The sequence below is a fragment of the Mustelus asterias genome, chromosome 3, assembly GCF_964213995.1.
Source record: "Mustelus asterias chromosome 3, sMusAst1.hap1.1, whole genome shotgun sequence".
NCBI lineage: Eukaryota > Metazoa > Chordata > Chondrichthyes > Carcharhiniformes > Triakidae > Mustelus > Mustelus asterias.
The window spans coordinates 23,228,928-23,250,334 of NC_135803.1; the positions used below are offsets into that span (position 1 = coordinate 23,228,928).

A 21,407-nucleotide genomic window follows, 5' to 3' on the forward strand; every position below is an offset into this window, starting at 1 on the left:
GGACTGATATTTCCATATTATTTAAATTTGCCCAGCATGAGACGCAATAGTCAATTGTGTAGAAGAAACCTTCAATTGAAGCATTGTCATTGCTGTTTAAGGGAATTGTTTTTACTGATCACTTAGATCACAGACCAACCGAGTCTTGAACCACAGCCTGAAAAATTGCCTTTGTAACTTAACACAGCTGCTGTTCGCAAGTGTGAAAGATTACATCTGCATCTAGACGTTATAGAAAAATAACAACTGCTCAGTGAGTAAGGGGAATGTGAATCTGTAAGGAGCAAGTTATCCCGTCCTCCAAATAAAAAAGCTTTGACTGCAAATTGCATTCTTTTTAAGGGTACATGTTGTCAGTAGAAATGCATGTTTATCAAATTTGACATCTTTTTTGCGCTAACTTAAAATGCAGTCAGTTTTGCAAGCTGATGCAAATCCACAATTGGGTTGTCAAGCTGAAATGAGAATGGGTGCGCTGACCAATTATCTTTCATCATTTTACTCTTTCCAGCTTCTCTGGGTATGGCTCAGGTCTTCTGTCACACACAATTTCCTATAAACAAATACAAACATTTTGACTTTGCCTTGACGCAGAAAGAAATATGGAAAAGAAGTCCACGGATTGTAAAGAAACAGATATTTTGCCATTTTTTTGCACATATCTCATTTTTTTTGGATTCAGATAAAACAGAAAACACTCGATGGAATGAAAAATAGCAAAACGAAAACATGCCCCCATTGTCTGTGAATTCCTTTGGGGATTTTCTTTGAGAGATGTGATAAAATTCTATGCAAGCTCTTTACTTTTCCATCACGGCGCATTCAAAGAAGTGTTGGGTGAATAACTGGTTGGGAATGCTTTCGAAGATTTAGATCCAAATACAGGTAGTCAAATACACTGTAGAATATTCTGGTTTCTGCATTGATAAACCAAGAGAATGTCATGCTTAGGAAAGTACCTAGTCAAGAATGAACAATGTAGGGTACATGGTAAGTTTTATGGTTAGATATGTGTTCTGGAGTTCTGCTAGATTTCCTTTCATGGGGGGCAGGAAGAATCATTACAGATTTTCTCATCAGGAGATTGTGTGGGTTCGTTAGAGTTTGTCATAAAGTGAATTGTACCTAACTTGGGGAGGCATTAAGCCTTTTTAACTGAATGGCCTTTTACGTTTCTTGTGGGTGGGGGTGGGGGGAGAAGAGTATCGGCATCCTTCTCTGTACCTGTTTTAGATGACATAATGGAGATAAGTGAAGTTAACTGCGGAGCTTTGTTTTATTGCAAAATTGTTTTCCTGAAAGAGAGTACAAACATTTTATCTATTAATTTCAGGGGCATCCAGGCTTACTAGGAAGACGTGGTCAACCAGGTTTCTCCGGCCTACAAGGACCACAAGGCCCACCAGGATTAAAAGGACAAAATGGAGATCGTGGACTAGCTGGATTTCCTGGAATAAAAGGGGACAGTGTAAGATGAAACAAAACATAGCTGCATGCAAAATGTTTTACCCATCACCATCTCATATAATGAGAGTAACCCAGCCATTGCCAACGTGCAGCAACATTAGGGATACTGCCCTCAGATTGAAGTGACAGCTAGTCAAGTGAGCGGGAAACTCTCCATTTTGTAGGTCATTGTTACTGTGCAGACTAATAGCCCTGTGGGTGCACTTACACCACTGGAGTGGCCCAAGAAGGCAGCTCACCTCCTTCTGGAGGGCAATTGGGGTTGGGCCGCAAAAGCCAGCCTAGCTGGCAGTGCCTACATCCTAGGGAAAAAAATTAAAAATCCTATTGGCATTTGAAAACTGGAAAAATGACTGTTCATGGTTTTACAAATTTAGGTGGGGGGAAAAAAAACGTTCAATTTTATTTAGTTACCATTTGACAAAGGCAACAAGCACTATAATTACCCAGGGCCGCTGTGGTGCACATTCTAGAGGCCATGCTGGAGCAGCTTTGGTAGAATAGCGGGAGCTGATCAGCCGTTTGTCCTGTTAATTGTTACAAAGAGAAAGGAGAGAAAATACTTTACAGAATCCGATAATGGTTTTCATTTTCCAGGGTCCAACTGGTGTTCCTGGCTTTCCAGGATTGGATGGCATTCCAGTGAGTATTTATTTGAACTTTTTCCACTTGATGACCAGAGTGTAATTGTGGCTGGACATTTATTTCTGCTAGACTGACCTGATCTGCTTATGATCGAGTCAGATGCTAAATTTCCCAAGTTCAGCACCACACAGTAATATAAATCCTGCACCTACAGGTGGTTTCATAATGACTTACTGAAATATTGATGATTTTAGGGTTTTCCAGGACTGCAAGGCCCGAGGGGGCCTCCTGGATTGGATGGCTGCAATGGATCTCGAGGAGACCCTGGCCCCTCTGGAAGTGCAGGATATCCAGGAAGAGTTGGTTTACCGGTAGGGAAATCTTTTTGAATCTCATCATAAGGCTTCGTATCTTCAGATGGAAAAGTTACTAAGATATGAAAAAGTGCATCACCACCTACAGAATGGAATACTAATGGATTGCAGTCATTGCAAAAGGAATTGGATATAATTTTCACTCCAGAGAGTAAAAGGATATGGCACTGGAGAGAAAGGTGATTTAAAAAAATTAGGTCGAGGAAAGAACCTGGATGATTGGATGAGCCATTGTGTTGACTGCATTTTTCTCGTTTTTTTTAATTTTCTTGTATCTTTCAGAGTTTTCCACCCTCACCCCTTTTAGAACAGCCCCATTCCTTATGGACCAGCTCTTCATAGGTCATCCTCAAAACCTAACTGGTCACAATTTGAAACCTTAAATCCTATTTGATTCTCTGCCTTCATGTCTTCTCTCTTGCAAAATACTCCACCTCAGTAGCATCCACCGTCATCCCATCTGTCACTGAAACCTTCCTCCATGCCATTTGTCATCTTCATACACAACTATCCCATGGCTCAATCTATCTGTATCGGAATTATTGAGATTCTGTTGTTCAACAAAAACTTGAGAAGCAGTACCTGATCTTTCAATCAGGCACTTCACAGTCTTCCACACTCAATATTAAGATCAACAATGTCAGACTAATCTCTGCCCCAATTCTGCTTCCTTTTTCTTTCGAAGTTTCAGCTTTACTCTTGTTTTTCTCTTTATAGAATCCCCACAGTGTAGAAGGAGCCATTGCCCATCAAGCCGGTACTGACCCTCTGATGAACATCTTATCCAGGCCCACGCTTTGCCTGTAGCAGTATGGATTTACCGTGGCTAATCCATCTAATTTACACATCTTACCCAGGCCCTATCCCGTAACCCCTCATATTTACCCCACTAAACCCCCCTAGCCTCCACATCTTGGGACACTAAGGAGCAATTTAGCATGGCCAATCCACCTAACCTGTACGTCTTTAGACTGTGGGAAGAAGCCAGAGTACCCAGAGGAAACCCACGCAGACACAGGGAGAACATACAAACTCCACACAGTCACCCAAAGCTGGAATTGAACCCGGGTCCGTTGCACTGTGAGGCAGCAGAGCTAACCACTGTTGTTGTTTTTGCTTTTGGATGGAAGATGTTAACCATTCTACTAGTCACATCTTCTCTAGACGCATCTTTTGTTTCTTTACTTGTTCCATTACCTTTGGCCTTGCATTGCCACCCGTTTTTCATTTACTATCTCCTGCTTCTCACCCTGTCACAGAACTTCTCTTTTGTTTGTATTCCACCTTTACCCACCCCCCCACCCCCACCCCCCTTCTCTTGCTTAAAATCTATTACGTTTCTAATGTTTCCTCGTTCTGACAGAAGGCCATTGACTCAAAACATTCGCTGGAATTCTACCCCCTCGCCCGCCACTGAATCGGAGCAGGCCAGGGACAGACAACGGAAATGTCCGTTGACTTCGGGTGGGAATTCCTGGTCTCACTCGAGCAAGGCTGTAACATCCCGCCCATTAACTCTGTTTCTCTCCCCACAGATGCTGGCTGACCTGCTGAGCATTTATAACACTTTCTGTTTTTGTTTCAGATTTCCAGCATCTAAAATATTTTGTTCTGGTACTCCACAGCTCTCCTGGTCCCTACGTATTAAACTTCAGCTAATCCAACCATGTCTTGTTCTCGCTAACATCAATTTCCACTTTCTACCTGTACTCATTGTCTTACATTGGTTTTCAATCTTCCAATATGTTTAATTAGAAATCCTCATCCTTGAGTTCTCTTCATGGCCCATTAAAGCTGGTACCGACCACCCTACATTCCTAGCTCGGCACAACATCGTGGGCCGAAGGGCCTGTTCTGTGCTGTACTGTTCTATGTTCTATCTTCCTAGCCTCTCCTTTCCTCTGAATCTGACCTGTTCGCACCACTTTCTCAGCCCTCTTGAACCCACGCTCTGAAATTCCCTCCCCAAAAACTTCTGCTTCTCTTTATTTAAGACACTGCCCTCTTTGACCATGCTGTTAGTCACCTCTCAAGGATCTCTTCTTTGGTTTGGTATGTGTTTTTCAATAGGCCTATATACCCCAGGAGACTGGATTTCTGTCTGTCAGCCACAAAAGTAAATTAACAATGCTTATTAGAGTTGCGGTGGGATGGAGGTACAAAACAGAAATGCGAGAGGGAGGTGGGATTGGTGAACGTGGGAAGCAGTGAGCAGCTGAGGGAAAAGGTGAGTAAAGGTACTGGATTTTGGAGAGGCTAAGAGTGTTGATAAATTTAAGGTGGATCTTCAGCATGAAGTGACAGCAGAAGGGTACCTTTGCAATAAGGCTCAGTTGGTGGTGTTTTGGAGTTTTCGAACTGGAAAATCAACTAGTCAGAAGTTGAATAAACAATTATGTTTAAGTGTATTAAATTTTTGGAAACAGCAGAAAAATAAAATATTACTGGCCTCACTCATTCACAATGCAAACGTTTTAATAAATTGTAGGTTAATATTTAGTATTGGATTATAACTAAGGTTTAAAGTATGAATATCTTTTGGTAAGAACCGTAAGTTGCCTATGTCAAAAAATGTTGGTATTGCTATTTATTTTAACAATTTCGTATAAAAATTGTCCCATATTTGTTGCAGGGAATGCCCGGGCCGAAAGGGCCAAAAGGAGATTCCATATTTGCTACATTTTTTAATACGGATTTCATGGTGAGTGTTCCGTTTAAAGCATTGCTTACTCTGGGTTCCTCCCACACTCCAAAGATGTGCGGGTTAGGTTAATTGGCCATGCTGAATTGACCTTAGTGTCAAGGCAATTCGCAGGATAAATATGTGGGGTTACGGGAATAGGGCCTGGGTGGGATTGTGATCGGCACAGACTCGATGGGCCGAATTGCCTCCTCCTGCACAGGAGGGATTCTGTGATCTATGATTTTACTGTATCCACATAATTCAGGCAGTTGTGGACAAAGATGGTAAAAGATGCGGAAGGCAAAAAAGTAGCCTTTACTGTGCCTGAAGGGAAAGGAAAATAAGAGGCAATAGGTAAAAATTGTGGTTAGATTTCATGGCAATAGCTGAAGAATATCGAACCTATGCTAATTAACTAACCATAGAAAACTGGATACTTTTGTTTTGAGTCATTTGCGTTCAATTCGAATTGTTGAAAATCTGTGCTCGAGTTTATTGCAGGTCAGTGTGAACAGTAAATTAGTGCAATAATGTCGTGTCTGTGATTGAATTAGAAACATAGAAAACCACAGCACAAAACAGGCCCGTCGGCCCCACAAGTTGTGCCGAACATATCCCTACCTTTTAGGCCTACCTATAACCCTCCATCCTATTAAGTCCCATGTACTCATCCAGGAGTCTCTTAAAAGACCCTGTTGAGTTTGCCTCCACCACCACTGACGGCAGCCGATTCCACTCGCCCACCACCCTCTGTGTGAAAAACTTCCCACTAACATTTCCCCTGTACCTACCCCCCAGCACCTTAAACCTGTGTCCTCTCGTAGCAGCCATTTCCACCCTGGGAAAAAGCCTCTGAGAGTCCACCCGATCTATGCCTCTCAACATTTATTGGTGTATCTTTTTCTACAGTTGTTACAAAATGAGATTATGCTTCAATGTTTGATTGCCAATGTCTGTTCAGCTCAGTTTATTTGCTTGAAAAACAATCTTTGCATTTAGTCTGGGTAATCAGTTGAACAATCGTTAGCTGCGCAATCAATATAGAACACAAACCAATATGCTCAGACTATATTTGAACTAGCTGAATGCCTTAATCTACTGGTTCACATACACATGCACGTACTTCTATATTAAACTTCTTTACTTTTTAAATGGTGTATTTTCACCTGGTTGCTTAACCTTTATGATATACAGTAGGCTATCTTGTGGGTAAAAGTGTGGGCAACATAACTCGGTAAGAATTACTTTAATTGTCAAACCAACCAGATTCTGATTTCAAGCTAATTTTACTACAACAAAGGAAGCTTGGGAAATTGGCAAAGGTTGGTCAGGAAATTGTTGACTGGTTGATTTTCCACCTAAAGGAAAACAGTGGGTGGGATTTTCTGTGCCCCTATACCCCTTCCTGCAACATGTTCTTTGGCAGCGGAGGCAGTTTGCTATTGGCGGGGTCTTCCGGTTCTGCCAAAGTCCATGGCGTTTTGCATGGTTCCCCTGTCCCACAACCGGGGTGTCACCTTTGACGGGGTCAGAAGATCCAGCCAGTAGGTAGGGCCGGAAAATTCCACCCAACGTGCTGGTGATGAAGAGGATAAGCTCCTACTTGTTATGGTGATAATTGATGGTCTGCTAGAATTTGCTCACCGTCATTGACTGGATGTTGCAAACCAGCAACTCAATGAGAAGCTCTTATGGATGACACCTAGACACCTGTTCAATGTTATCTGAGAATGTCCAGAACCATTTAAAGTCAAGTAAAGTTTGTCTCCTTCTAAAGAGATTTTTATACGACCGAAGGGTATCTCTAGAGACCTCACAGTGGAAATAGTGAGACGTAATAGGTAGAATTTTTGGGCCCCGCTGAGGGTGAGAATGAAGGCAGACCAGAACCAAAAATGCTGACGTTGGTTGACTTTCCGCTTTCCCGATGCTGTTTCTATTGCCAGCCAATTAGCAGAGGCAGGATTGTAACTGGTAGGGCGACTGGCCCTCACACAGCAATCAAGCTTGATAAGAGTCTTGTTAAGCCCACTTAAAGAGGTCAACTGGGGTTTTCTGCTGCAGCTTCGAGTTCCCCACACTGGCAGGGGCCAGTTAAGGTGTATACGCACTGGTGATGGTGTGAGGGGAGGTGATGGTGTGAGGGGAGGGGAGGGGAGGGGATGGGGGAGGGTGTGTGGTAGCACCCCAGACAGCCCAAGAGGCCATCCCTGCAACAGCAGCCACTGACTACCTTGGAGAAGAGATCCCCCTTGTCCATCCACTGGGCTGATTGAAAGAACTGTTTTTAAATCACAGTTTTAAAAGTGTTTTGGGAGAGGACACCTCAGTGTTGAAGCACCTTCTCGGTTACTTCTCTGCTACTCCTTTCAAACCAGAAGGCCTCTGATTGGCCCTCTAACTTCAAGGAGTCTGCCTTAATTGGGAAGGGAACTTTTCATATCAATTAAGGAGGTGTCTCACCTGCGGTTGGGTTCAGGATCGAGAAACTGCCCCACCTTTTTTTTCCTGTCCCTGTCGGGAAAGTCCAGCCCAGGGCTCTAAATTGAGGAGCAGAAGACTATACAGGATAGGTATTGGGTTACGTAGATTGGCTGCGCACAAAGCAACAGTATGAGATGAAGGTACTCCAGCAGGGAACAGTACTTTAAAACAGTTGCACCCAGAAAAATAACAGAATATCGTGGCTGTACAGTGGGGAACAGTGGGTTATAGAGGATTACAAAGATAGGGTTTCTACTCATTGACTGTGAACAACTAGACAAATCTAACCCACATATACCAAAATACATGATGGAAATGTAGAACACAGGAACTGTTTGTGGGGAACAGCTAATAGAGGTTCTGCACAAAGATACAAAGCAGAATGTTAGGAATGCCAACTGTGGATGAAAATTGTGGGAAATTGAATTTATCCAGCAGTTAATAACTGGGTGGTTAATCTGATTGGGCAGATAAACTTTGTTAGATTTGCGTTATAGACAATTGAAGCATTTACATAGAAAATTAATGGAGTAATTTGTTCTCTTTTCTTTAGGGAGAGCAAGGATTTCCAGGGCCAGCAGGCTATCCTGTAAGTAACAATGACTTTCCTTACTTTTGCTTAAGTGTTTTCCTTGGCTTTATCTGCTAAGCAGTGATTAAAGACCTCTCCAAGTGATTAAAGATAATGATCTGATGCGGAGGATGAATCAGGTTATGTTATGAACTAGGAGGGGAAGTGAACAATTAGGCCTGACAATTAATCACAGTTAACTTTAATGCATTACTTTCAGATTCCAGCATTTTGGTTTCAGATTCCAGCATCCGCAGTAATTTGCTTTTAACTTTAATGTATTACTTTCTTGGCAGTTTTTTTGTTAATGTGTTACATGTTGCAGTTACAGAGGCAGAAATTCCAGAACAGAATTTGGGGAGGGAATATCCAAAAGAGGAAAAAGAGCGGGGTAACGGCAGGAATGGGATGCAGGAAAATGCTGAGGCAGCAGGGCACAGCCAGGAAGGAAATACTGGGAAGGAAAGTCTAAGAGACGATGGGACGAAATTATCTGGAGGGAAGATCGGAGTCATTTGGAAACGGGGTTCAGGCTCGGGGAGGATGCCACCCAGTCAGATACAGTTAACGTTCTACTCAGAAAACATAACCTTTACTAAAGATGGGAATGGCTTGAAATGTAACTTTAATTTATTTTCCTTTGGCTTTCAAATATTTTGATTTTTGAGCACCTCTGACTAACTCTTAAATCAAACATGCTGAATCATCAATGCTTTTTGTGCTAATTTATCCACCTTATGATCAAGCTTTGCCCCAGCAGATCAATCAGTGAACATTGGGCAAGTGGTGGTGTAGTGGTATTGTTACTGGACTAGTAATCCAGAGGCCCGGGTAATGCCTTGAGGACGGCAGATGGTGCAATTTGAATTCAATCAAAATCTGGAATTAGAAGTCTAATGATCTTCACCATGGGCGACATGGTGGAAACAGTGGTTAGCACTGCTGCCTCACAGCACTAGGGAGCCGGGTTCAATTCCTGGCTTGGGTCACTGTGTGGAGTTTGCACATTCTCCCCGTGTCTGCGTGAGTTTCCTCTGGGTGCTCTGGTTTCCTCCCACAGTCCAAAGATGTGCGGGTTAGGTGAATTGACCATGCTAAATTGACCCTTAGTGTCAGGTGGACTAGCTGGGGTAAATGTGTAGGGTTACCGGGATAGGGCCTGGGTGGGATTGTGGTCGGTGCAGACTCGATGGGCCGAATGGCCTCCTTCTGCACTGTAGGGATCCTATGATTCTAGATCACTATTAAACTGTTGATTGTCATAAAAACCCATCTGATTCACTAATGTCCTTACGGGAAGGAAATTTGTCATCCTTACCTGGTCTGGCTACAGATCCACAGCAATGTGGTTGACTCTTAAATACCCCCTGAAATGGCCTAACAAGCCACTCAATTCAAGCGCTATTAGTGATAGGCAACAAATTTTAGTCCAGCTGGCAACGTCCACATCCCATTAATGAACAAAAAAAATGAGAAGGAGGGAGGAATCTTCCAGCTCTGCTCACTGCTGGGGTCATCCAGTCCTGCCAAAAGTCATTCGAGTTTTAATTTGGCTGCTAATCTCCCAAGGTGGGTCCTGCAACGACGGAGCTGGAAAATCCAAGCTATTGTCACACAGACAGAAACAGACACCAAATATGCCCAACAGGACAGTCAGAAATAACCACAGTAAAACTGGTACTTAGCAAAATGATAACAATAGTAACAACTAAATATGCAATTAACACCAAGATTTACTGAGATTAAAAATTTTTCATCAAGCGATTAATTATATATATTTTTAAAATTGTTTTTAAATCTGTGATATAATCGTAGACTTTGAATTACTTCAGAAGACACAAGATCTGTTTTTCAATAATGTATACATTATCAAATTAGTGTGTGTGTGACTTTTGTAGAAGATTAGTGGAATTAATAGAAAAGTAGCTTGTTAGACAAAGGCTGCCTTGGAAGCCGAAAACAGAAGGTACTAATTAGACAAGGACGATATCAAATTAAGTGGCCAAGTGATGAGTTTAAGGAGAATTGGTAGTGTTCAAAGCAATTTGGACCAATTGCACATACAGAGTGAGCAGTGCTGATGGATTTTACTGTTAGTAAGTGCAGAATTAGAGAGATTGAAACCATGTAGACTGAGTAGAGGTAGAAAAGGAACGGAATTCTGGTACTGATTCACCATTCACTAAAATAATGCCAGTGAAGCTGCGATCAACAATTCCGATCACGTGTTAGAGAACAACTTGGAGCATTTAATTCTAATTCAAGTTATAATAATACCACACATTCAATATTCCATGTTTAATAAGAATGTGACTGTGTAGCTGATTATGATGTGGAGATGCCGGCGTTGGACTGGGGTACCAAACACAGTAACCTGGTGTTGTTAAAACTCTTACTGTAGCTGATTATGAGCAGATTAAAGATTATAGAAAGAAAAGTATAGATGGATGATGATCAAACAGTGAAACATAATGAAATGAAACACAATGGTTTCTATTTGGGGCAAGCTGGCTGGAACATTAATTAACGTTGAAGTAATGAAATGTTTTTTTCATTTATTCTCAAGTTGTTCATGAACAGTAACCAATGACAAAAAGTAATTTATAGATAAGTAAAATTTCATCCTAATCATTGACGCCAGTTCCTGAGAATAATGACACTCCAACGTGTTAAAAGGTAGAAATGGAATCATAAGAATGATGTAGCAGAAGGAAGTCATTCAGTTCATTATGTCTGTGCTGGTGCTTTGAAAGTTCTGTCTGATTGTAGAATCAGTCTTGCACCAAATGCAAGCTTTATCCTTGTCCTGTTGTCATTGATCATCAATGGCAGGAATTCATTTTTCTTTTCCTCTCTCTTAGGGTTCTCCAGGAATTCCAGGTCTCCGAGGTATTGAAGGACCGAGAGGTCCACCAGGTTTTCCAGTAAGTAGATTATGACTAAAATGAGTTTGCTTCACTGTTTTCTGGACACATCCAAGGGTTCAATAATTGCCATCGGAATAAGGAACTGCTATGGCAGTTTAATCCACGCAGCAGAGAAACCTGTTTTAAATGAGATCATGACAGTTTCACAAAAAAGGATTGAACCATCCTGAAAACAGGTTAATTTCAGCATTTTGTGCTGAAAGAATACATGGGGGCAAATGAGATCCTGCAGGCATTGAGGTTATATAATGGACTGACGTAGGACAGTGTAGTGCTGGAAATAATTGAGCAAGTAAAAGTGGGTCTACTGGATGGGGAGTGCCTGAGGTTAATTCCGTGGGCTAAAGGGAGCTATCCACAGTGCTGATTCATCCCTGGGAAACAGCCACAACACTGATCATTCCTGGGAACTACTTAAAACACTGACTGTCAGGGTACTGTGCCCACAACACTGACCATCAGGGTGCTGCGCCCATGATGCTGACCGTCAGTGCGCTGTGCAATCTCGCTGACCATCAGTGCACTGTACCCACAATGCTGACCGTCAGTGCACTGCATCCATGACACTGACCGTCAGTGCACCATGCCCACAACACTGACCATCAGTGTGCTGCACCCACAACACTGACCATCAGTGCACTGTGCAATCTCGCTGACCATCAGTGCACTGTACCCACAATGCTGACCGTCAGTGTGCTGCACCCATGACACTGACCATCTGTACGCTCTACCCAAACTCTGATTCATTAACAAAGACCTCAATGAATTAACAAAAGCCCTAGTATGCAGAGCAGTTAGCATCTTCACACTTAGCGACACATGAAAGAGTTAGAGAAATTCCATCAGCAATGTGTTTACCATAAGCTCAAGATTTAATGAGGGCCATCAAACTACTGTTAACATTCTTCCTGAATCCAACTCCACAAACACTCAAGAAAGACTCCAACAAAATCAACTTTGCTGCACTGGGCACTGTTCGGATGGCTGGAAATGGCCTGCTCCTGTGCTCTCATTGTAAGCTTTCCTCAATTCGAGGATGGGAGTGAATTGCTGCCACCACATGTGCAATGCACAGTGGGCTGACAGTCTCACCCGGCAGGGATAGACAGGAATGCCCATCTCACTGGCATCTGTACTTTTGGGAAGCATTATTAAAATACTTTTTATGTGTAGAACTTTAATCTTATGAACCTTATATTTTTATAATTTATCATTTGTTTATAAGTTTTCATTTATTGCAAGGGGAATGGAATATAAAAGTAAGCAAGTTTTGCTACAGCTGTACAGGGCATGGGTGAGACCCCTCCAAGACACACACCATCCTGACTTGGAACTATATCACGATTCCTTTACTGTGGTTAGATCAAAATCTTGGAACTCCCTTCCTAACAGCACTGTGGGTGAACATACACTACATGAACTGCAGTGGTTCAGGAAGGCGGCTCATCGCCACTTCTCAAGGGCAATTAGGGATAGGCATTAAATACTGTTCTGACCAGCAACTCCCATGAATGTAAAAACAAAACTAGAGTACTGGTCTCCTAATTTAAGAAAGGACTTAATTGCATTAGAAAGAGTGCAGAGAAGGTTCACTCGACTGATTCCTGGAAAGAAGGGGTTATCTCATGAAGAAAGGTTGAACCTGTATCCATTGGAATTTAGAAGAATGAGAGATGATCTTATTGAAGTATGTAAGATCCTGAGGGTTCCTGACAGGGAGGATGCTGAAAGGATGATTCTTCTTTTGGAAGAGACTAGAACTTGGGAACACAGATTAAAAATAAGGGGCCTCCCGTTTAAGACAGAATATTTTTCTCCGAGGGGCGTTAGTCTGTGGAATTTTCTTCCCAGTGAGCTGTGGGGGGGCAGTGTTATTGAATATTTTTACGGCTGAGTTGGATAGATTCTTAGCTAAGGGAGTTAAAGAGTACAGGGGATAAACAGGGAGTAGAGATGACAATCAGACCAATCACGATCATTTCAAATGGCGGAACTGGCTTGAAGGGCCGAAAAGCCTAATCCTTCACATAATTCGTACGTTCATAGGTTTAGATAATATTTTTTATAATTTAGTTTATAATTTGTATATATTTGGAAATGAATTTTATTATTTGGATGGAGCGAGTCGGATTACTAATGAAAAGCGGTCCTACACTGAAACAATATGAGAATCAAAGTATTAAAGACATTTCAGAATAAATACAATGTTAATTCAGCAAATCATTGGTAAAAATAAATGTTGGCATTGAAACCTGGGTTGGAAAAAAACAAATGATATTCTATTTGCAATATGCCTAGATTCCTCATCCCAAAGGAAATACTTGAATTAATATTTATAAATCCTTTATCCAGGGACATCCTGGTTCTCGAGGCTTACCAGGTGACCAGGTAAGTTTTTAACTATCTTGTGGTCTGAAGAATTGTTTGGCTTGAATGTTGAATTCGATTAAGTCTTCAACTAATTGCATAATGTTTATTTCTTAATGAAGAGTTAAGCTGTGAATAACTTGTATTTTTAAGTCTAATTCTAAGCGATAATGGATGTTCTTCTCGTGTATTAATAGTGTTAGTCTGAATGATTGGTTATGATGCATGTACCCAGGATATGCTGCCGTAGAACATTGGTGATGCCTCACAACATTATGGAAAAGAATGTTTCATTAGTACACAAGTAATGGTGGGAATATTTGGAATTCCTCTTTAATATAGTGGTTATCATTCCCGCCTGTCATGTGGGAGACCAGCGTTCCATTCCCTGACGGGGAGCTTAGAGGTTGTATTAAAAAAGTTGCGCCGGCAGGCAAGGTTTGCTTTTGGGGCAGCACAGTGGTTAGCACTGCTGTCTCGTAGCTCCATGGACCCAGGTTCAATTCCAGCCTTGGGTGACTGTCTGTGTGGAGTTTGCATGTTCTCCCCTTGTCTGCGTGGTTTTCCTCCCACAGTCCAAAGATGTGCAGGTTAGGTGGATTGGTCATGCTAAATTGCCCCTTAAAGCTCCAAGATGTGTCGGCTAGGGGGATCAGCAGGGTAAATACGTGGGGTTTTGGGGAAAGGGCCTCAGTAAGATGCCCTGTTGGGCTCCCTCTAAACTGCAGGGATTCTATGATTTGAACTGACACAGGATTGAGTTAATTACCCAACTAAGCTGTTTGACAGCGTGAGTCACCTCATACTATGGGAAAGGATTCATTCTCTCTGCTTTGTTGTACCTCTAAAGTCAGTCTCCACTGGGTGGAACAAGACAAGGTTCAGAAAAATTGTACTTTTGGACACCCAAGGGAGCCTAATCAGGCAGCCTCACATGATATAAACAAATGGGTAATCGGTTTCCCATTAATTCCTAATCTCTCAATTTTGGGAAGAGGGGAATTGAGACCCTCGACAGACTATAGCACAAATAATCTAAGATTGATGGCAATTATCATGTGTTACTAAGAGAAATTATGAATGGAATTTGAGAAGGTTTAATATCTGATAAATGCTGAGGGCATCCAAGTATACAAGAGCTCAAACTGGAAAATGGGGTTTGGGTAAGGGAAGCAAAACCCTGAAATTACCTACAAAGCAGTTAGATGCTGTGATAGATCTTTCTGGATGGATGAGCTGAGATGACTTATCTGCCTTGAGTGATCTTGTGATTTGAAGGGATGTCTTTCAATGTATTTGAGGCGCTCACTCGCTGCTGATTTCAAACCCTGCCAAACAAGTCTCAATGGGAATTTCTTTTCTCAAACGCATATTTTATCATTTTTGGCAGGGCATGGGATTTCCAGGCCAGAAAGGCGAGAAGGTAGGAGGATACGTATTTCATTCTCCACAAGTATTTTCTTATACAATGGAATAGCTTTTTAAAAATATTCCCCATAGATATTAGGGGTGGCACAATGGTTAGCGCTACTTTCTCACAGAGCCAGGGACCCGGGTTTGATTCCCAGCTTGGGTTACTGTCAGTGCGGAGTCTGCATGTTCTCCCCATGTCTGCGTGGGTTTCCTTCGGGTGCTCTGGTTTCCTCCCACAGTCCGAAAGACTGGTTAGGTGCATTGGCCAAGCTAAATTCTCCCTCAGTGTACCCGAACAGGCACCGCAGTGTGGCGACTAGGGGATTTTCACAGTAACTTTATTGCAATGTTAACGTAGGCCTACTTGTAACACTAATAAATAAACTTTAAAAACTTTTAAAAACTTCTTCCACTTTGGGTCTTTTGAGAAAGGATAGTAACCACAGATAAACTTCCAATTTGTAAATTTTAAGTTTTTGAAGTAACATTATGAACTTGCATTGTCCATCCCTAACTAAATTGAGTTCTCAGGTATGATCCAAATTGTCTAGACATCACTGGGATATGGGTCAATAGCTCAGCAATGAGTTATAGCTGTAACATTTAATCCTGTTCTCAAAGAGATATACACCTGTCTCACCTTGGATAGATGTACTGGCATTGCTTTCATTGATTCAGAATGGAATTAAATTAAATAACTAATTTACATCATTATTATCCATTAAGTGGAAACAAATGGCTGCTAGGGACTGCAAGTTATCCCTTACTTTATTTCATATTGCAGCTAGTTACCGAGTTGATTGATATCTATGGATGGGCCACTGAGCTTGCCAAAGTCTCTTCTCAGCAGCGCTCCCCTCGGGCTTGTTTCAGATAAACAATCGTGATTTTATGTTCTTCTGTTCCTTCTCTTGTGTTGTCTCAGTGACGAAAAATAGAAAAACATCTTGGGCAGAGAAAACATTACTATTTGAGCCAATAAAGGATAACCATCGCAAAAACAAACGGCTATGTTTTTGAATGTGATGGTTTGGCAACAAGGTCACTGTTCTAGTTATTTAGAACTTCCTTTTAGAGTAGACAAAACCATTGTACAGATATGATGAGTGCTTGTTTGTTTAGTGTCTGCAGGCTAGGCTCAAGGATGGTATAGGCTGAGACAGAATTCCAAGCAGAAATGAGCCTGTGTTAACTTCCCTTGTGAGTAACCTGTGCCCTAAATCTCTTGCGATCGATCGTGTAAGAATGAAGTGAAGCTGCATCAAGTTCTTCTATCCCATCTATAAACATTGACATCTGCTTGTATGTCATTCCCACTATTTATACCGCCTGCCTGTTCTCTCCTCCTCTTCAGGGTGAACAAGGTGACCCAGGACATGTTGAACTCATCCAGCCAGAGGAAGAAATTGTCTTTAAAGGAGATCAGGTATAATTAACAAGCAACAGGCATTCAGCAATCACGTTATGATCCTGTGGCGCCGTGGTCTACAGTCTTTTTAATGCTCGGGCCATTCACACATGTAACACCATAGCAACAATGTAGGTACTTTTCATTAATGCAAAATGTCGCAAGTAACCAGTCACAAAATAAAACAGCATACTACTTAGCACAACCAAATATTTGAATTAAAATATCTGCAGGAGTAATATCTAAATATTGCTCTTATGAACATGAAAAAGAAAGACTTTCATTTATATAGCTCCTTTCCCAACTTTATGATGTTCCAAATCGCTTTGCAACCAATAAAAGATTTTTGAAGTGTAGTCATTGTTGAATTATAGGTAACACGGCAAAACCAATTTCCACACATCAAGCCCCAAAAAACAATGAATTTTAACCAGATCATCTGTTTTAGTGATATTGGTTGAGAGGCATATATTAGCACACCAGGAAGAACAGCTCAGATCTTCTTTGAAACAGTGCCACGCTATTCTTTATATCCACCTGAAAGGGTAGAAGGAACCTCAGTTTAATATTCCTTCTAAAGGAAGGCACCACTTACAGGGCAGCACCCTGCGAGGACATCATCTGAGTGTCACAAGGTCTGGATTTGTATTTCTACTTGCTGCTCTCTCGTTTCATCTGACACTGCCCAATCTGCCTGCTAACGACACTTCTCCCTGCATGGAAGGGCCCAGAGAGGCCAATCAGTTTCCCACCATTGCCACCTGCTGGCTGAGATCCTATTAGACCTGGATCCTTTATTAATCTTCCTAGAAACCTCCCTCTGCTGGCCATTTATGTATGGTAACCTCAGGTGGATAAAATGCACAATGCAATTTTCAATACACGACAGTCAGCCCATCTCTATCTATTACCTGGAATACAAAGTTATTTCCCTCTGCCTCTGTCTTGGCCTGGTGGGAAGAGCAAAAGCAGGTTCCAGCAGACTGCACATCTGGTAGTGCTGCACTCCCTCAGTACTTTACTGAAGTGCCAGCCTTGAATTTTGTGCTCAAGCCCTTGTGGGACTTGGGGTGAGATTATCTAGCCTGCCCTCAACATTTTTCTCAGCAGCAAAAGGCAGCACGCCATTTGCTTGTGATTGGATCCTCTCAGTCCCGCTGCTGTCGATGGGAATTCCTGTTGAAGTCACCCCACACCACCAGGAAACGCATGGCAGGGGATGCGTTATCGGTGGGACCAGAGACTCCCACCAGCAAGAATGGCCAGAGAATTCCGGCCTTAGACATACAACCATGTGGATTGAGCCAAGAGTGGCATCAAGTGAGCCACCACTGACAGTAGAAAGATCCTAACCTCCTAACATGATCGGGGTGTATCAGCATCATGAAATGATTCAATGCAAATAATCATGCTGAATATAGGTGTATCACAAAGAGATTTCTAATAAATCTTTGACCTGCACAATTCATATAGATAAATCTCTGTTAAACGTATGCATGCATAATATAATCTTTGAACTGAAGGGAAATTACTCATGCCTTCGTTTGTATACATAATGTTGGCTGAACAAATAAATCAGCTCTTGGTGTAAAAGAAAAAACTTATCTTGCAGGGTGAGAAAGGCCCCAGAGGGCCTCCTGGGCCTATGGGATTTCCTGGACTGTCAGTGAGTACAAAGCATTTTCCTGAGTTATAATCCTAGAGCTTCCCACCTCCCATTATTGTGAGACTCTATCGTCACAGAGGCTGAAGTGAATCAAAGAAAGGGGGTCATTACCATCTTTCCAGGGTAACTGGGATGGGAAATAGAGGGAGGTAGTGGTATTGTCGCTGGACTATTAATCCAGGGGCCCAGGGGGGTGATGCTCTGGGCCCTGGGTTCGAATCCCCACCATGGCAGATGATGAAATTTGAATTCAATAAAATTTGGAATTAAAGAAGTCTAATGATGACCATGAAGCCATTGTCGATTGTTGGAAAAACCCATCTGCTTCACTAATGTCCTTTAGGAAAGGAAATCTGCTGTCCTTACCTGGTCTGGCCTACATGTGACTCCAGATCCACACAATGTGGTTGACTCTTAAATGCCCCCAGGGATGGACAGTAAATGCTGCCTCAGACAATGGCACCTGGTTTCCATAAACAAATAAAAAAATGAATGTTACCTTGCTAGGCATTGCCTACATTTTCAGAATAAATGCTAAAAAGAAAAACTCATTAAAGGAGGAATTAAAAAACAAGCCCTATTCTCATTGATTCAAATTCACTTTTAGTTAGGGATTGTTTCAGTCTCAATGTAGATCTATGAAAGCTTTGTTTTGATTTAGAAAAAAAAATCATTTGAAGCAAGAGGATTTGAGTCGAGGAATAGGGATGTTTTGCTATAATTGTATAGGGCATTGGTGAGGCCACAGCTGGAGTATTGTGTACAGTTTTGGTGTCCTTATCTGAGGAAGGATGTTCTTGCTATAGAGGGAGTGCAGCAAAGATTTACCAGGCTGAGTCCTGGGATGGCAGATCTGTCATATGAGGAGAGACTAAGTCAGTTAGGATTATATTCACTGGAGTTTAGAAGAGTGAGAGGGGATCCCATAGAAACTTATAAAATTCTAACAGGGTTAGACAGGGTAGATTCAGAAAGAATGTTTCCAATGGTGGGAGAAGTCCAGAACTCGGGGTCATATTTTGAGGATAAGGGCTAAACCTTTTAGTACTAAGAACATAAGAACTAGGAGCTGGAGTAGGTCATTTGGCTCCTCAAACTTGCCTGCCATTCAATAAGATCATGGCTGATCTTTTCGTGGACTCAGCTCGACTTACCCACCCGCTCACCATAACTGGGGTGAGGAGAAATTTCTTCACCCAGAGGGTGGTAAATGTGTGGAATTCACTACCACAGAAAATAGATGAGGCCAAAATGTTGTCTGATTTCAAGAAGAAATTGCATATGGGTCTTGGGGCTAAAGGGATCAAGGGATATGGGGGAAAGGGGGGATCAGGATATTGAGTTGGCTGATCAGCTGTGATGATAATGAATGGCTGAGCAGGCTCGAAGGGCCGAATGGCCTACTCCTGCTTCTAGTTTCTATGTACTTCCTAATAAATTTACTCATAATGTAAATTCAGTTCAATAAGTAAAACACAAATAATATCTGATTTTTCTTTTTCTTTGTTCACATCAAGAATTTGCCTCATGGTCCTGGTGAAAAAGGTGAAAAAGGGATAATTGGTTTCCCTGGGCTTCGGGTAAGCAGCAAAACTGATTTTTGGTCTATATACAAATGCTCCCTTCATTTACAGAATCCTTTAAGTAGGAAAGGTGTTGTAATAGCTTGGTGTGCAATACATCAAAAATTAAATTGCAAGTTGATTCTACAGAATTGATGTGAATGGAGAACGAACTCTTATTAATGGAAAATTTCAAATAATGGGTGAGATTTTCCAGTCCTTCCCGCTAGTGGGATCTTGCAGTCCCACTGAATGTAACCCCACCCATGGTGGGTTCTCAGATGGTGGGGCAGACAAGCGATACAAAAAGCCATGATGTTGGTGGGAGTGGATGATCCCACCAGCAGTCAATGGCGAGCCAACGCCACCACTGGGAACCGCACTGTGGATGGGCTGGAAAATCCCACCCAATGACTATCCATTCAGGTCATGAAATGAAGGCCACGTAAAAGCAAGAAATATAGACCAGGATTCCCCGATCTCGTCTGCCCCGCCACTGACAACAGCGAATTTGGCTCACAGCCAAAACTCCATTCACTGCTGCACCGGGACCCAAAACTGCATTCACTGCACCGGGACCGGGGAATCCCAGCCGCAGGTGAGGTCAGAGAGTTCTGGCACGAGCAACAGGAGTGGGCCATTGAGCCTATATTGTCCTGACATCCAAGGCTGATCCATAGCATAACTCACACACATTGGTTATCTGACCATCCCCCTAATGTCCTTGCCAACAAAAAATTATCAATCTTAGTTTTACAATTTTCGATTGACCTAGCCACAACAGCCTTGTGAGAGAGAGAGATTTCCAGACTTCCATTGTCCTTTGCATGGAGAAGTAATTCCTGGATTCACCTCTGAACACTGGATTCTCCCACCAAGGAAAATAGTTCATCTGTCCTATCAAATCCTGTAATCATCTTAAACACCTCAACTGGATCACCCCTTAGTCCTCACTACTCAAGTCAAGTCTGTGCAACCTGCTTACATGATTTAATCCTCTTGGCTCCATTATATTTCTGGTGAATCTGTCATCTGACATGTTGCTGGTGGCTATGAGCCCGCAGTTTTAAGTTGCCAATAATGTGATGTTACATCAGCAATCTGCTACATGAATTGCTACTATGGGAGGTGAATGTTTGGCACTGGCTCAGAGGAGTTTTTCATTAAAATGTTTGGGATTAAGACAAATTTGGGGTCCAAGAAACTGTTACACTCAAATGTCCAGCACTGACCCCATTCAACTTGATGATTGCCATTAAAAATAGGAAATATTTTGGACTAAAATGTATAATTTGCAAACAGTGTCAGTTGTCTTGTATGCTGATGGTAATCTGTTTCTTTTCAAGGGTAATGCTGGACAGGATGGCTTGCCGGGCTTTTCAGGAAAAAAGGTTTAAAATAAATATCTTTTGTATCATTTTCCTGTTTGATTTACCATAAAAGTTGCTCAAAACCTGTTAAAAATATGTTGGTGTTGTACACAGAAAATAGAAGCAGGAGTAGGCCATTCGGCCCCTCGAGCCTGCTCCGCCATTCATTTTAATCTCGAGGATCATTAAATTCTATATCCTGATCCCTCTTTCCCCCCATATCCCTTGATCCCTTTAGCCCCAAGAGCTATATCTAATTTCCTCTTGAAATCACACAATGAAACCCATATTCAGATTACCCCAACATGTCTCAGGTGAAATGTAGACAAACGTAGTTTCAAATCCACTTTCATGCTCATATATAAAGCAAATGTGAAAAAAATACCAAAGACTATCATGTGAAGAATCTTTGATTCGACAACGATCATTTATATTTGCATCGCTGTTGTAACATAAATGTCAAAGTGCTATCAGAAGCATTGTTGGACAAAAGTGGATGCTAATGTGAGAAGTGGATATTAGGAGATATC

The 21,407-nt window shown here is 41.9% G+C and overlaps 1 protein-coding gene across 1 annotated transcript in view; it reads left to right on the plus strand.

Moving 5' to 3' along the window:
* The window catches only part of LOC144488006 (uncharacterized), a 183,829-nt gene that overhangs the window by 61,646 nt on the left and 100,776 nt on the right, over nucleotides 1–21,407 (plus strand). The window contains exons 5-16 of the mRNA XM_078206027.1: nucleotides 1,334–1,468; nucleotides 2,065–2,109; nucleotides 2,307–2,423; nucleotides 5,059–5,127; nucleotides 8,147–8,182; nucleotides 11,026–11,088; nucleotides 13,444–13,479; nucleotides 14,849–14,881; nucleotides 16,226–16,297; nucleotides 17,892–17,945; nucleotides 19,463–19,525; nucleotides 20,854–20,898. Coding sequence (XP_078062153.1) covers nucleotides 1,334–1,468; nucleotides 2,065–2,109; nucleotides 2,307–2,423; nucleotides 5,059–5,127; nucleotides 8,147–8,182; nucleotides 11,026–11,088; nucleotides 13,444–13,479; nucleotides 14,849–14,881; nucleotides 16,226–16,297; nucleotides 17,892–17,945; nucleotides 19,463–19,525; nucleotides 20,854–20,898 — 768 coding nt within the window. The remainder of the gene's footprint in view (nucleotides 1–1,333; nucleotides 1,469–2,064; nucleotides 2,110–2,306; nucleotides 2,424–5,058; nucleotides 5,128–8,146; nucleotides 8,183–11,025; nucleotides 11,089–13,443; nucleotides 13,480–14,848; nucleotides 14,882–16,225; nucleotides 16,298–17,891; nucleotides 17,946–19,462; nucleotides 19,526–20,853; nucleotides 20,899–21,407) is intronic.